The sequence below is a fragment of the Populus trichocarpa genome, chromosome 1 (genome assembly GCF_000002775.5).
Source record: "Populus trichocarpa isolate Nisqually-1 chromosome 1, P.trichocarpa_v4.1, whole genome shotgun sequence".
In the NCBI taxonomy this organism is placed as follows: Eukaryota; Viridiplantae; Streptophyta; class Magnoliopsida; order Malpighiales; family Salicaceae; genus Populus; species Populus trichocarpa.
The window spans coordinates 48,261,408-48,278,761 of record NC_037285.2 but is presented as its reverse complement, the minus strand read 5'-3'; the positions used below and the strand labels follow the sequence as shown (position 1 = coordinate 48,278,761).

The 17,354-nt window shown below is 33.3% G+C and overlaps 2 protein-coding genes across 4 annotated transcripts; one reads left to right on the top strand and one right to left on the bottom strand.

Annotated features, from left to right (window-relative positions):
- Positions 1–5,247: 5,247 nt before the first annotated feature.
- LOC7480367 (serine/threonine-protein phosphatase 7) lies at positions 5,248–9,517 on the top strand. Of its 3 annotated transcripts, none has more exons than XM_002300505.4 (5): positions 5,250–5,813; positions 7,265–7,759; positions 8,232–8,378; positions 8,990–9,128; positions 9,194–9,204. In XM_002300505.4, the coding sequence occupies exons 1-4, from the start codon at positions 5,292–5,294 to the stop codon at positions 9,101–9,103; spliced, it is 1,278 nt and encodes a 425-aa protein (XP_002300541.3). In that variant the 5' UTR covers positions 5,250–5,291; the 3' UTR covers positions 9,104–9,128; positions 9,194–9,204. The 3 variants fall into 3 exon arrangements, with proteins under 3 accessions (XP_052309768.1, XP_002300541.3, XP_006370752.2); XM_006370690.3 differs by having other exon boundaries at positions 5,251–5,813; positions 8,990–9,097; positions 9,194–9,517; XM_052453808.1 differs by lacking the exons at positions 8,990–9,128; positions 9,194–9,204 and having other exon boundaries at positions 5,248–5,813; positions 8,243–8,380.
- A 405-nt stretch (positions 9,518–9,922) lies between these two features.
- Positions 9,923–17,354, bottom strand: LOC7490742 (AT-rich interactive domain-containing protein 5). The gene is made up of 13 exons (XM_024604869.2): positions 17,048–17,354; positions 15,912–16,653; positions 15,767–15,806; positions 15,289–15,341; positions 14,336–14,381; positions 12,738–12,869; positions 11,725–11,832; positions 11,579–11,630; positions 11,421–11,490; positions 11,245–11,311; positions 11,106–11,156; positions 10,480–10,572; positions 9,923–10,285 (listed from the first exon to the last, which is right to left on the bottom strand). Exons 2-13 carry the CDS (start codon positions 16,649–16,651, stop codon positions 10,184–10,186), a joined length of 1,554 nt encoding a protein of 517 aa, XP_024460637.1. The 5' UTR covers positions 16,652–16,653; positions 17,048–17,354; the 3' UTR covers positions 9,923–10,183.

The following is a 17,354-nucleotide window of genomic DNA, read 5'->3' as shown; positions in this document are numbered from 1 at the left end:
CTAACAAAGTTTGACTTGTGAAATTTCTTCTTTTGTGCTTCGAATTGTATTTTAATATTTATTATAAAATAATATAAATTACTGCTGTTTTCAATGCTTTCTTTTTAACATGTTGGTTGGTGTTAAAAATAAAATAATATTTTTTTTTAATTAAAAACATATGCTTTTAAAAAGCAATTTGACCAACCTTTCTATATGCTATGCCTTGTGTGATTGGGCTCTTTAAGTCTATAGTGGGTGTTTTCCGTATGGCATTGTGGAAGACAATTGTACGATTTGCATTGTTTTTGTTATAGAAAAAGAAGGTTTTATCTTTCTTTTCTTTTTATATTTAGTTCTCGTTTGTTTTTGTGTTTCAAAAATATTTAAAAAAATTTATTTTATTTATTTTTTTCTTTGCTTCAAATTAATATGTTTTTGGTGTTTTTAAATCATTTTAATGCGTTGATATCAAAAATAATTTTTTAAAAATAAAAAAATATTATTTTGATATATTTCTAAATAAAAAGAACTTTAAAAAGTAACTATAACTACAATTACACTTCCAAACAGGCAAGAGTAATGTCTCTTGATTGGAAAAGAACAATAGAGTAATTTCTACGAAAGAAATTCAATCTATAGTAGTTTAGGACGAGTGATTTGCAAAAAGATAGACAAATTATAGTCCAAATCTTAATCAAATCCTCATAGTTGTTTTTTTTTTTTAATCTTAATTAGACATTTTAGAAATTCTCCATCTTAGAACATCAAACTTCGTTTTTGCACATAAACATAAATTTAAGGCGTAATTCGTAGATGGGTACGAGTAAGAGGATTCAATTGTGAATTTTTTAGATATATGAATTCTATTTGAGAAAAAAAAACTAAATAAATTGGAGACTGAATCAAGAATCCACGTGTAATAGAGTGGTTTATTTGAGGTTTGCCCTGAAAAATATAAAGATATCATCAGCAAGATGTTTGCGTGGCAACTTAGCAACTCCTTAATTCACTCGATTATAGTTGTAAGAACCAAATCAAGATTGATTCGGGAAAAGAATTCAGGTAAAGAGTTTACCTAAATTGATTTGATTTTTTTAAAAAAAAGAATTAAAACGAAACCATGGTGACAAAAAAAATTGTTTTAAAAAAGTGGATTGATTAAGTGGACCATGTCAAGCTTGGATCAATGGGTCAACCCCATTTTTTTACCTTGTCAACCATGTTTTATCTTTCAACTCGGATCAGTCCAGGCACCGTATCAGCTGGGGTTCTAGACCAACCTATCGAACCAGTCCTGCTTTCACAACCATGCACTTAAGGAAAAACTAGGCAATTAGCATACAAAATAAAATTAAAAAAATGGTGAATTAACATGGTAGTAAAAAGTTCTGGTGAAATAATACACTTTTTGATGTCACGGTTCTGAACAACAACATCAATGAAATTCAAGACTAACTTGTTGACAGGTTCAAAAATAACAAGGAAAGTTACAAAACTGTCAAAATCGGGGCCTTAGGGTGATGTGAAATCTAAAGATCTGATGATCGGAAGAGTGACTCCATACCTTCCATAATTACTTTAAGGAAAACAACATTTAGAAACTCAACTAAAAAATTAACTTTTTAATCCAATGGTTTGATAAAAAAAAAAATATGATGCTTTTAAGCTATCATTCTAGTCTAGCGAGACCAGATATTCTCTTATGCCTAAACCTGTCTCACTAGTCTATAAATGCATTTGTTAGGCCATTCACGCAATCTATCTGAGGCAGATCCTCGTCTAATTATGATAAACTCATACATATCTGCTCATAATCATCTGTTTATCGCAAGTTCGGCTACATTATTGGCACTCATAAATATATTTGGAAGAAAAAATTCATAAAATTATAGTTTTGTGTGAAATGATTAATCGGTTCATGCAACTGGATCAACCGATCGCTTGGTTAAACCAGGGGATTGGCATGAAGTTACATGTTTAAATATCATTATTCAGAAATAAAATAACTATTTTATTGTGTTTTTAAATAATAATATTTAGTAAATATCATGTTTCAAATTATTACATTAAATTTTTTTTTTAACATGTTATGCTGTAAAGGTTTTTAATTTAACGTGATAATTTGTTTTTTTTTAAATCCTCCACTCAACTGGAGATTCTACTTCGAGATCAGTTTCGAACAGATTTGCAATCTCAACAAGAAGCTTGAATAATTTTAATTTGAAGCAAGGAATCTATAAACCTGCAAAGTGTGTGTATTGGAGGATATTTTGAAAGTAAAAAAAATATATAAAGATTTATTAATTTAATTTTAAAATTTATAAAGATTAGTTAAAATACGTAAGCTGATTTGAACACTTTATGTAAATTAAAAAAAAAAAAAAGCATAGTGATTAATTTGGTCGTCTACACTGTCTGTAGTTTTGTGGAAGTAGGTAGCCGAGAAAACCTGCACTGACATATATCTGTCCATGTCCCATGAGGCATCATCTGGACAGTTCAGACACGTGTCAAGAGATATGCCCCCCAGCCTCCCTACCTTGTCCTTGACCTTTCCCGATAGCCTCCTCGCATTTTCACATTACCTGTGCCCTCTGATTTAACTTTTTTTTTTTTTTTTAATAAAAAAAAATTATTTGGATAAGATGAATTATAATGATCCGTACGTATTATAAAAAGAAATACTTTTTTGTATTTATGTTGTCATCTTATTTAAAAGTCAAAATCAAGACTTAAATGAGACTTATAATTATTTAAATACATGTTTTAAGGGCTTCATATATATTCTTATTAGAAGTAACAATTACCTCTTTTTATTACAAAATGACCCTTGAAAAAATAATTATACAATATTATATCATATTAAAATAGATTCATATTCGTAATCGATTGTAACTCAATTTAAATATTAAAGGTTTATTTATTTTGTGTAAAATATTTTTAAATATTTTATTCTTCAATAGTAGTTGTAAAATAAAAGAGGGTGATGGTGAGGTAGCTGTAGCGATAGTGAAGAAGATTGTGACAAAGGAGAAGAAGATGATGGTGGTTATTAAAATAGTTGGATGATATTATAATTTAATTATTATTTATAAATAGTTTACGGAACTTCACGGGCTGAAAATATTTTACAACAAATAAGCTAGGTTTGAAGATTAACAGTAAAATATTTTTCATTGACTAATTTTTCTACAAAATATTTGATGAAAAACAAAATTCTTGGAAAATATTTTTTGTAATATATATATATATATATATTAACGAATTGAAAGATGGATTTTTAAATTTCTATGTCCTTTGATTAGTACAAAACAATGAAGTATTATTTTAGTTATGAAACTTATTTATTTTTTATATCGAAACATTGGGAATGACGAACTCTACATAAACTCGAGAGGATCGTATTCCTCGGTGGTTTTAGAACTCACCGACCAAAATCACATGATGTCGTCGAGGATCACAGTTTGCTTGTATTATCGAGTTTTGAGCTACTTGTCTTCTTATCTTCTGTGGTTGCAAGAAACCTTGTCGGACCATCAAAGCATTAGGATGGAAACGCGTGAATCACTTGTCGTATGAAATAAATATTATTTTCTTTTTATTTATTTATTTCCTCACCATTCTCCGTGGATTAGCAAGGATCTTATTTCATTATTTTATGGAAAATGTAATTAATTTGATTCCATATGTATTGGGATTTGAAGGATTAGCTGCAGTTTGTTGAGATAGCATCACGACACAAGTGTATGGAGTATGGAAAACCTAAATGCCCAACAACTATAGGACAATCTCGAAACCACTCTTGGACAATCTCGAATCAATCTAGATTAATTTTAAAATTATATAGTTTTGTTTTTTATCTAATGAAATAATGTTATTTTAAGGTTGCGTTTATTTTTTGAAAAGTAGTTTCTGGAAAACCACTTTCTAAACTTTCCTATGTTTGTTTGCCATTAGAAAAGTTGATTAACGGAAAACACTTTTCAGTCAAAGAAAAACTTGGCTTGGTTTCCAGGAAAGTGTTTTCCTTTTATTTTGGACGGAAAACACTTTCTGAAAGTTATGAAAAATTTAGAAATGTCATATTATTTACTGATTATATCAAATTTGATCCTCAAACTTTTGATTGCTATATATATTTTGTTTTGAATATTTATTTTTCAATTTCATCCATTAGAATTTAATTTTTATATTAACTTTGGTCATTATTTTTATAATTGTTATTTGCTTTTTCCTTATCATTTTTTAATTGAAATTTTTTATATCAAATTTGGTCCTCATTTTTTTTATTGTTACTTATTTGATTTGAAATAATTTATGAAATGTTAATTATTATTATTTTAATTTCTTCATCTTTTAATTTTTTATTTTTTAGATTTGATCTCTATTATTTTGATTATTATTTATTTTATTTGAGATAATTTATGAAATTATATTTTTTTCAATTTCATTCTCATTCAACTTTTTAAATTGTAAGATTTGTTCCTCATTATTTTAATCTTAAAAAAATAAAACATTAATAAGTTATTTTCTAGCTTATTTTCCATGACATAACCAAACACTGTAAATTGTTTTCCAACTTATTTTCCATTACACTACTAAACATCGAAAAATAATTCACTTTCCTGAAATTCACTTTCAAAAATGAAACTACTTTCCAGCAAACAAACGGGGTTTAAGTAAAACTATATAAAAAAAATTATATTACTTTGATTGGGTGTTAATGTAGATTTGATCAAATTTAATTAAATTAACCTCTAAGCTATTTTGAAATAAATTCCAAATTAAATTAAGTTTTAAATTAATAAATTATTAGATTAAGAGTTTATTTTAATAACTAAATGTGATATATTTACCTCTTGTTTAAGTGCTATTCTTTATTGTTTGGACCCAAGCCTAGCTCATTCAAGCCCATGATAAAATTATAAATATTATTTTCAGATTTGTAATTGTTTCAAAACATAAATACACCAAACATTGGTATAAAAAGGTTATGGATACAACGTGACATAAATACACATATTAATATAATTTAGTGAGGTTAAATCTTGAAATCTAACATATAAATATATCAAATAAATATTAAAATATTTTTTTACAGTTACTTAAAAGATATTTTAATTTTAATTAATATAAAAATTGATTTAAAAATATATTTTATGAAAAAAAGTCTGAAAATATTACAACAAATGTATAAAAAGTAAAAAAATAAAAATAAAAATTGATTGAACAGAGACTAGCAAATCTACAGACAGACATCTTTAATTTTTATACACTGGCTGTAGTTTCGAAAGCCCAAAAAAAAGACCATGTCAGATTCATTGCCATCTGGCTCTCCGTCAGATCACGAACCCGCCACCACCGCCACCAATTCACCAGAAGAAGCCACCACCACCTCCTCCACCACAACAACCACGTCCACCCCAGAAGGTCCATCACCACCACCTATTCAGATCCCTCTCTCATGGCCTTCGAACTCTTCCGTCACTCTCGACTGGATCCAAAACCTCATTTCCGCCTTTGATTGGTCTTCCAAAAACCTCCCTCCATCTGAACTCCCTTCAGTCCTCCCTGTTTCCGTATTTGACGCTTTAGTCCTCACTGCCTCGAAAATTCTGCACAAAGAGCCTAATTGTGTTAGAATTGATGACTGTAATGAAAATTCTAGAGTGGTTGTTGTAGGAGATGTTCATGGGCAACTTCATGATGTTATGTTTTTGTTGCAAGATGCTGGATTTCCTTTTGAAGATCGGTTTTTTGTGTTTAATGGAGATTATGTTGATCGAGGAGCCTGGGGCCTTGAGACTTTCTTGCTCTTGTTAGCTTGGAAGGTTATTTTCTTTAAAACACTACTGTTCATTGCAATTCAAGAATTCTGTTAACACACACACAAATTAATGGAAACTTTTTTCTTTCTCGTATTAGTTTCTTTTCATGAATTTGACGCTATAGAGTGCTTGAAGGTTTTTGAATTCAGAGAAATGTGACTGCTCTGATGCTTAACTGAGTTATCTATGGCACTATATGGCTAGAAAAATGTAATAATAATTGATAATGGGAAGCTAAAGGGAGCTTGAAGGTATTCGAATTCGGAGAAATGTGGCAGTTTAGTTTATAAGCTCTTTCAAACAGTGTTTGTGTGGTTCTCTTCATATCCATTGTTTACTATGAATATCATGAGTTTGTATCAAGTAAATATAGCCCAGCAGAGAATCTAGGTATATTAGGAGAATATCTTCTTAATATCACATAAAACACGTTAATGTTGGGAATCACAATTGTTCGGCAATTATGCATAGTAATGTTACCATCAAGTAACTGTCGTGACATAGCAAAGTAAGTACCTTAAATTGGATCATGAAGGATAGCAAGTGATCTTGAATGGATCTTAGGAAGAGTTTAGAACTCCATCCTTAGAAGCCTTAAGCAGATATGAATATTGCAGCTCAAGCAGAGGTTGACAAACAGAACCACTGTATAAGACCATCAAATGGGTTTTTCATATCGCAACTGGTCCAGGCTTCAACCAGATACGCCTTGGAGGAGATGATGGAGGGAGGGATCAATCGACTGGTTCCATGAGTGAAGAGAAGAGGAGTGGTTCAGTGAGGGATAGAGAAAATGTCATTGGTGAGTGTGTGAGAGTGAATAGGTGAGAAAAATCCCTCTTTAAAAGATTCCTTTTTTTCCTACTATTTTAGGCTCATTTTAACTAAGTATTAGATTATAACTAAATGGCCTGTTTCCTGTCTTGTTAGAGGTGCCACATGCCCACTTCTTATTAAGCTGTAAGCCACAGTATACTAAGTTTCTAATATTTCTGGACTATTTGTGCAATCTTAAGACAATTTACGGTTGATATTTTCTTTTGATAAAAAAGAATTGTTAGGACACAGCAGATTTTGCTGTATTGATTTGTTTGTCATTGTAGTCTTTTTCTATGTTGTACTCACACACACATAGATAAAGTATTGATCTTGCTATCTTGAACAAGGTATATATTAATTTCTAGACCTTATATTGAACATCTGCAGAAAAAAATACAATTTGTGTATCAACTTCATATTGCTAAGTTACTAGAGATGTTGTGGGCTGGTGGTGCTTGCTTCATTTAAGTAGTCATTTATTTGTTTGCTAAATGTCCAAGTTCCATGCATGAATGTTTATCTCGATCTCTCCTTTTCTTTCTTGAGGATATAAATTACAACTTCTTACTTTAAACTCAGTCTTGTTTTTTTTTTTTGTTAATTGAGTAATGTTTATGAATTGGTATGTTGCATAGGTATTTTTGCCACAAAGGGTATTTCTCCTTCGCGGCAATCATGAATCCAAGTATTGTACATCTGTGTATGGTTTTGAGAAAGAAGTTTTGGCAAAGTATGGTGATAAAGGTAAGCACGTCTATCGGAAGTGTTTGGGATGCTTTGAAGGCCTTCCCTTGGCCTCTGTTATAGCTGGGCGTGTATATACTGCTCACGGAGGACTTTTCCGCAGTGTGTCCATCACCCCATCAAAGAGATCAAAGGGAAAGAAAAATCGGAGGATAATTTTAAATTCTGAAACCAAACCATTATGTCTTGGTTCTTTGGAGGAGTTATCCAAAGCTCGAAGATCGGTTCTTGACCCTCCATGGGAAGGTCAGAACTTAATTCCTGGAGATGTGTTATGGTCAGATCCAACAATGAAATCTGGACTTTCACCAAATACAGAGAGAGGCATTGGTTTGTTATGGGGACCTGATTGTACTGAAGATTTTTTAAAGAAGTTCGAACTGAAGGTCGTGCAAATTTAAATTCTCATTTAATTTTCTTCATTGCATTTTTAATTCTCTTTATTGGCATGTTGTTGAGAAATTTTACTACCTACTCAAATGCTCAATTTTTAATTTTTCAATCATAGATTTTTAAAATAAATGACCTATCCCCAAATCAGAATCAGAACTTTCTATTCATATGTGATTTTTCCTTTTCCTTACTTGTATCAATTATTATACTGGTCCAATTTGACATTATGTTGAAAAGGAAAATTATTGGTAGTTACTTTGGGGTGCTTGTGGCAATTTGTGATCACAAACTTTAGAAGAATTGGCCTATTTTCTGCATATACGAACAATAGAAAGATGCTTTGTTTTACTTGCATTCTTTATCCGGGTCACGTTTCACTATTTCAGCACTTCATGCTAAGAATAAGGTGATGTTTTACTATTCAAGAATTGACATTGTAGTTAATGTTTCATTTTGTTGCCTTAGCTAATCATCAGATCACATGAAGGGCCCGATGCAAGGGAAAAGAGGCCCGGTCTGGGAGGAATGGATGAAGGGTACACCATAGATCATGTTGTACCGTCAGGAAAGCTTATTACTCTCTTTAGTGCTCCAGACTACCCACAATTTCAGGTTTTGTTTTAATCCTTCTTTCCTATACTGGTCTCTTTTCAAATTTCACACATCTCAACTCTTACACTGGAAAGACAGTTTTGCATCCTTTGGCATCAATTGTGGGTTCCACATTGGTATCCAAATCTTGCAATGATTAACATGTTTGGAGATGTTAAGCTTTTGTATATGTTCTTTGCCTGGCTTTCATATAGAAAGTGTCTGCTATGTTGGTAGAAATGATTTCCAAACTTGACTTTTTGATTGACTGGTTTTGATATTTTGAACATCTTGAAACACTGCATATTGGACATGTTAAACTCTTTTTTTTTTATTTGTGTGAATCATATTAGGTATTCTTGAAATGACATTATCTACATTAGACAATCAATCTGGCTTAGTCTTCTTTAAGTAAAACACAGTCCCTCCATCTCTTTTAACTTTGTTGGATGTCAATGATGCGCGGAAGACTTGAATGAAGTTCCTAAACGTTACTGCATAGGTTGAATCACTCAAGGAATCGCGTGTTGCCAGATGAAACTAATGGATATCATTTAATTGACCAACCAAAATTTAACATCACTTTGCTTCTTTTCATATTTTTTTTTGTTACAAATCATTTTGTTTTGAAGGCAACCGAGGATAGATACAAGAATAAAGGAGCATATATTGTCCTAAAACCCCCCTGTTTTGACGATCCCGAGTTCCATAGTTTTGAAGCAATTACTCCAAGACCAGCGGTATGAATTTCACCTATAAATTAGCAGAATGGTAAGATAGTCTTTAATTAGCTACCCATTGCACAAACACACTCCTAAATACGTTCTCCATTGCAGGTGAATGCTTATTATGATTACAAAGATGTGATCGACTCTGATGAAGAATTAGACTTGGCATCAATGGTGACCTCAACTTAATGGTGGCTATAGTGTTTTTTTTTTTTCAATGTAGGAAATCTGATAATTTGGAGCTACAAGTATTTTCTCCATGATTTTGCCGTCTCTATTATTTATTACTTAATTGTTAAAAAAAAATATTATTTATTGCTACAGAGGAATCTCCTGTTGGTGCCCTTTACACCTGTATAAAATTGTATGTAACCTCAAACAGAGTGGTTATAGTGGTTTTTTGTTGCATAATTGTAGTCCATTTCTTGTTTTTGTTCTTCTCTCTGATGCATGCATTCCCTAGCGAAATGGCAAATTTTGCGTAGTTTGCGATTCGTAGTTTACCATACCATATTTCTTTCTAGCACCAGCAACACAACATCAAAGCAACAAAGGAGCCATAAAATGCTCTGCTGTGCGACATGCCTTGCCATTGTATGCTGTTATTGTCAAGGATTGGTATCAGGGCTGACTTCATGCGCCTTTTTTGTGATTTTTTCAGGGGAAACCATGAGCTTGAAATAAAAAGAAAAAACCATAAATCACGAAGAAAAGTCTTGAGGTAAAATTTTTAAAGAGTACCTAATAATCAATCCTAATCCTGTTAAAGAAGCAACATGAGGGAATAATTCAATATACCAATTTGGATGATCACAGTAAAAGTTTAGCAAAGAGATCAGAGAGAAACTTGCAATAACATTATGAAAATATGCAAGTTCGATGTGGATAAAGCTCACAAGCAAAAACATATAACACGTCCCATGGATAACTTGAATTAAAAAAAGCCTCCGACCTAGATAGTATCAACACGGTTAAGTACTAATCTAACACAAGGCAATTACAACCATGTCTGAAATCCATCCAGCTCCAACAATTAGCTTCGTTGCCCTAATGGCAATTCGCTTGTGTCTTTAAGAGGCATGGACCTTTTTCAACTGATCAGTCTGACTCCTCAAATGGGACACGGACGTACAATTGTCCATGCAAGGTGACCACAGCTGTTGTCTGATGTGGATCAATCCTTGAGGGTAAGCTGACAACCTGAAAACAATGCTAATCTTAGCGACTTCATAAAGAAATGGAAATGTTTAACAAGTCTTAAATGAGTACAGTAATCAAATGTTTGCTGTTCCTCAACAGCTAAAACCATGAGACATGCTGCAAGGATTGTTTCATATACTCTATACCCTAGCATGGGAAATAACAGGCATTACAAAAAGAAAAGGCGCGCATACCTTTTTGAATGGTGCGACACCCCAAGGATTATCCTCATGCTCAGGTTCACCACTGATAACCAAGCGCCCTGCTGGATCTGATTGAACCCGAACCTGATTTTGCAGAATAACAAGTTCATAAATGTCTCAACATGATATCATCAGCATAGATGTTGGTGTTTACAGTTTGAATGAAAGAGTGATATATTGACTAGAAAGCAATGAGTTGAATCGAAACCAATTTCAATTTCATGAAGTCATCACAAAAATTATCCATTCACGTCCAATCTTGCAGACACATTCTTATATCTCTGAAATTGAGTATATTGAGAAGTTGGAATCTTCATCAATTCAGGGGCAACTTAAGGGCGTCTCAATAAGGTGGGCAGTACATGAAACTAGGAACCCACAATCTATAAATAATGTAAAGCAGTACACCAAGCATATAGAAATGGCCTTGGCACCCTCAGGTTCTGCTTAAATAATAACATCAAACCAGGCAAGTTAGGGGGGGGCTTTCTAGTCAGGCAAGAATTTTCTAAATACACTGCTAAATGACATCAGATTGTTTTCTATGTAAAATGAGTAAAACATGTGTACGAGTGAAGTAAAAAAGAAGACAGGGAAACAAGAATTTAAGTACTCACTTCTTCACGGAGGAGACCTGGAACTAAAGCATACACATCGAAACTATCTTTCTGTAGACAATTGTTCATTCGAAGTTAGAAGTAGTACAGATTTCTGCATTGCCTTCTAAAGGGAAAAAAAAAACATGCAAGAACTTACTGTTTTCTGTACATTGATCTTCACCCAATCAGCTGGGGCTCCAATATCAGTCACCTCCACATCCAATCTGGTAAAAAAATCAAGCCATTCAAATCAATGCCAGTATTGTTTCGAAGCAAAGCAAATATTTGATACCAATGGGTAAATGCAATAAACTGGGTAACAAGAATCTTAACCGTGCACTTTTGGTGCGTGGAGATTTGACAGCATGTTCCACGTAAGATGGTTTCTTGCGTTTCAGTAAACCTGAGCCAAAAGGTCCAAATTTGGAAACTTGTTTAAGCTGCAAACAAATTAAGAACAAATTGAGAAATTGATAAAACCTGTTTCTTACCAATGTTTTTTAGCTCCTTCTCACGCTTTTGCACAGGTACAGTATTCTTGTCCTACAAAATACAGATACATCACCGTAAACACCAGTTACATGAACACACATTAGAAAAAAAAAATAGAGAAATGCTCAATATGATTTCAACAAACCTTAATGATAGGGCTACTAACTTCGCCATTACCAAGAAAACGAAGTGAGTGCCAACCCTGCATTGCACGTGCAGCAGCATCCCTACGAGTTCTACCCGATCCAGAAGCCTGAATATCACCAAGCAAAGAGAATGTAGGCAAGAGGACAACAATGGAGAAAAAAGGGTGCTTAAAGCTTTTGGTGGAAAAAGAAGAAAGAAAATAGCATCTTAAATGAGCAAAAGCTCTTAAGTATATTATCAGGGTAAAACTTCAAAAAACAAAGAAGGTTAGGCAGGGTTCACGTTGACTGCACCCACTTCGGAACCAGGTATGTCCTGCCGCTGGTAAAGTTATTCCCGAGTGAATTAGATGGCCCAGTTCTAGATGGGTTCTTGAATGGATAACAGTGCTGGGAGAGCCCCCAATAGATAGGTTTTCCAATGCCCTGAAGTGGTATTTGGGAGTTTGAGTAAAATAAATTGAGTGGGAAACTGATTCTTAAACTTCTGTTTCAAGTTAGGAAAGTCCCCTTCTTCATTAGACTCTCACAGGAACTTAATGTTGCACTGTATATCAATGACATTTCTTATTGTTAATACATTTTTGTAAAATAAATAAATAAAAGGGTATGACATGCAAGGCGCCATCATGTCAGCCTGGAAAAGAAATTCATGTTCACAAGTCACAAATTATAGAGCCAGATATAGATTATGTACTATATCTGATTCCACCAATATTTTAACTTTGTATTTAATGGCCCATTGAAAAATATTCTGAAAACCACTGAACTCTCAGAATGATCAGCCACCAGTAAAATTTTGTTCACATTACTTCAACATAATTCAATTCAGAAGGCTGATCTTTTTCTTAAGAGGATGCCTCGGGTTTAAAAAACACCACAAATGTTTCTCCACTCACCTTGATCTATAATCAGTTTAACAAGGTAGTAACAAAATAACATCACCAAACAGTAAACAAGAGGTATCACAAAGTTAGGATATATCTATTGAATGGGAAGTTTTGATATTTACCTGAGTGTCGACATGCACAGGCTCTGACCTGGACAGCTTGGGCGGCTTCAGCTGCTTGGGCTCAGACTTGGAAGCAATGGGGATGTCAGGCTCACCAGCATTTGTTATGTGTCTTTCATAATCAAGTAGTACCTGATGAAGCACATGCACCATTACAGACGCATAATTTAAACAGAAACTTCATTACACAAGCCAACAAAACACCAAATAACAGCAAAAAGTTGTAGCCAAAGGAGGATAACAAACAAATCGGAGAAAACAGAGATAACTTCAGGCTTTTGATAGATGTTCAAGTTATATAACAGGCAAGTTGATCTACTTGTGAAACTTGTCAACCCCACGTGACTTGATTCCTGCAGTACATTCACATTCTAGGTACTTATGCACCACAATAATGACATGGCCTTATTCTTTTTAAAAAATAATAATGATGGGCTATAAAACAAATTGCTAATATTATAAAAAAGATTGCTATGCTCTTGTTCAAAAACAAAGTAAAAATTAAATGATATTTAATAAAATAATATCTTTAATGTATTCTTAATTAATTTAATATATTTATAATATTTTATTAATTAATTTTAAAAAAATAAATTTAAATTAAAGAAAAAAAACAAAAACAGGCCAGGCGTGACTCGGCCTAGAAGCTCGTCTGGAATTTTTTCACCCATTTTCATCTAAAAACACCTCAAAAGCACCATAAATTCCTCCATAACCAGTTATCAACTCTGAAACACTCCAAAATTGTCTTTGATGTACTTTTCCCGCCATGTTTACAAGGAAAAACCACCTTCATTGAATTCCTCTCATCAAATGGAATCCATTGACATAAAAGTCTATTTTTTGTGGCTAGATTGTGGTCAATCGACAACCTTTCACTTGTTTTCGACGAGTTTATCTCCTCTCTCAAAACCCAAAGACTAAAAAATTAATAAAATAAACTTTTGGACCAAATTAAAAATTGTAAAAACTTTGAGATTGACTACGGATTTTCTCTATGTTTTACATTGTGGTCCTCTTAGTTTAAATTTTGTCTTTCTATGATAATTGAAAACTCTCTCACGAGATTAGACCACAAAATGATTAAATAAAAAGGAAAAAAAAGTTGAGGACAAAATTGTTTTTAAAAAAAGGGCAAAAAAAGAAAAAAAAGGAAGAAGAAGAGGTGCTTCACTGTCCATATGGACAGTGAAGCACTGTAAGAAAAATAGTGAAGCGCCATAAGAAAATTCAGTTCTTTTAGTATATTGTATAATATCTCATCACATTAGCAATATCACAGTAAGAAAACATACTCGAAAACACCAACTCAATGAATAGGAACTTAATGTCTGGCTGATATAATAAACTACAAACACATATACAATAACACCAACCAAACCTCAACCCAAACTAGTTGGGGTTAGTTATATGGACCCTTTTGCACCATTCTCCATGATCATATACCAAACATAAACATGTATACATAGTTATATCTATACACACATGCAGATCTATGGAAAATTCAAACTATGTACCAAGCAGCAATTAACGAAATAGAATGCACAAAGAATGACAAGGTTCAGTGATATATGTACATTTTATCACCATATAATCACCTTCTCATAAAACCCTCGAAATGTCCACGAAATTGTAGTGCATGTCCTGCAAAAGCAGCAGAAAAAAGGATGGGAAGACATTAAAATATAGACAAACAATATAAGGAACACTTGTTCTGGAAACAAAGGGAACATGATAAGCATGTGGGGATGTCATTTGATACATGGTTAAATCGCAAGTCTTATTGAGGTCATATAAAGCAATATCATGAAAATCAATCTGAGTTTCCAGAATTCCTGACTTTCTGCAACATGTCAATATAGCTAATACCTTTTCATGTGAAGTGTTTTGCACCTAAGATACACCAAGGCATTTGTTTATACAGATAATTCATCTGGTTTTTCTCCCGCCATCATTTATCTATTCCCTGAAATTCTTGCTCATATGTCCTAGATTATCCCTCACATCACACTTACTGGGCAATGGCCTCAGACATACTCTGTCTTAACAATTATATCCAATCATTTTTCATACAAGTACTATCTGATTGCTTACTAATTAAAAGAAATTTAAATTGGCTTAAGTTAACAAAACAAGTGTGCAAACAATGATTTTGATCTTCTAATCTTATATTTAGATGCCCCCATGAACTTTTTTCTTACAACTCACAATAAAGATAATATGTTGGTTGGAAAGCACCAAGTATTCTTTAATAGTTATTTTAATGTTTGCACTTAGCTAACAGGATCTATTATTGTTATATCTTCAAGTCCGAGTAACTGTTTCATGGAATTGGATAGGTTCCTCACTATCACTGATGACAGTGCAGATGTGCCATACCTTTTCAAATCCACATTTTCATGACTTTTCTCCACATGCTAGTTTAAGAAAGCTGCTAGAAAATAAATGCAAGATACTCTGGAAAAACACATGAAAAATGCTTGATATTGCAACAATAGATAACTAGCTTGAACTATTATATTTACATATGGCAACATATATTGTTCCTTACTTTGGGGGTTTAAAGGATTCTCCTACTTGCCTCCACAGCTTACATGAGGTCACCTGCCAATCAGAAAGAAGCCAGATACATTATAACGATAGAGATCAGCTAAAATCTCATGAAAAAACCTATCAAAATCGCTTTTAAGTAAGATATTCTGATAAAACATATGAATGAGAAACACCACTTGCTTATAAGTAAGATTCACCCAGTAGCTAGCAACAATTTTTTAAATTTCCTGTCTATGTAACATCAAAGCATTACTCTGCTTCCATAAAATTAACTTCCAAATTTATGTGTACACAAAAGCACAGAAATGTGTTTCCATGGCTGCGTGGGTTATTGTGCTTAGCCCTAGCCCTACCATAATTGAGTTTATTAAGTTCACCAACAAAAACCAAGTGCAACTAATAACTAACAAAGAAGTTAATTTAAGATGCACACAAAAATGGAAATGGTTTTGAATCATGGATAAGACAATGTATACCTTGTCATAACCACCCAATCTCATCACAGATCTCCACAGCCTTATTACCATAAGAAGGTACATATTAGAAAATGCATCTCTGAAAAAGTCATTATTCTCAAATGAAAAGCATGAAATTTGGTAGTGTTAGTCATTAAAAACTTACTTAAGACAGTTTAGGAGATCTCCGTAGAACTTAGGAGGTTTAAACTCCATGCTCTTCTCGCTAAAGAAACTATGAAGCTCACTCAGAAAATCATTTTGCTCCTCTTCTGTACCCGATTCACTACCACCACTATTTTCATCCAAAAGAAATGTACGCCTAGGTGTAGAGTTTCCATTACTTTTGGGACTAGGCATATCTATATTGTTCTTTGCATCATCTGATCCTCTCTTGTTATCACCTTTAGCCTCATTGTCTGAAGATCCAGCCTGAGGCTCGGCTGGTTCGTTACTCCACTTAACAACTGCCCAAGTATCATGACCAGTTGCACCCTGTATGTCAGAGGGCTTTATTTCAGCATCTACAGTGGGTTTAGCAGTTTCAACATGACTACTTGAAATAGCAATGCCGTCTCCAGCACATGTTTCAGGTTCCGAATTATATGTTCCGTTGGCTTTGACATCTTTCACAGATTCAACTTTAGGCATGACTAAGCTTCTTTTATCATCAAATGGGGTTGACAGAGCAGAATCTTGGTGGGGTTGCTGTAGACGGGAATTCAACTCCAAAGGGATATCAACAGCGTCAGCATTAGAAGGAGAAGGATTATCAGCTTGTTCCACGGGGGCTTCTTGTGCATCAACCAGCTGCTCTGTCTCTAAAGTACCAGGCACTTCCCGTGCTGATCCAACCTCATTGTCCTTATTACTCATCTCTGATTCTACACACAACACATACAGCATACCTAAAAAAAAAACCATAAGACTCCCGTTCCCAAATAAAATCCTAACAAAAAGACCCCACCATTTTAAAGAGCCAACAAGTTCAAATTCACAATGAAAAGAGTAAGAGTGGTGCTTTATAACTCAAAATCACAAATTTCAAACACCCTGACCTACATTTTCTCCATTCTTCCAAATTTCAAACCCTAATTTTATCTTTTTCCCTTAGTTCCCCTCTTAACAACCCACATGCAAAAACCACACACACTCATAAACAAAATTTAAAATCGTTACATCTACAGGTAAGGGTGGTTGCTAACCCTAATTTTATTTTCAGTCCCCATTTAACCATAACTTAAAAAAATTAAAACTTTAACAACAAAAAGGAAAAAACATAAAAAAAAGATAGAAACTTACAAGTAATGCAAAGGAAGGAATGGCTGAGCAACAAAACCAGGAGGAGGAGGAGGAGGTGAAATTTGCTGTCTAGTGATTCTTGTAGTCCTATGCAGCAAAGAAACAAACATAACAAAGAAACCCTAAATCTTGAATGCTCTTTTTAGCCTTATCAGCTGATACTGAAAACATTTGTGTGCTTTTGGCAAGGTATTTATGAAAAAAAATCTCTCCCTAGTCCCTCCCTCCCTCTCTCTCTCTCTCGGTTTTGTTTGTTTCTTTGACAGAACAGAACAACATGAGTTACCTTAAACAGATATTGTAAGGT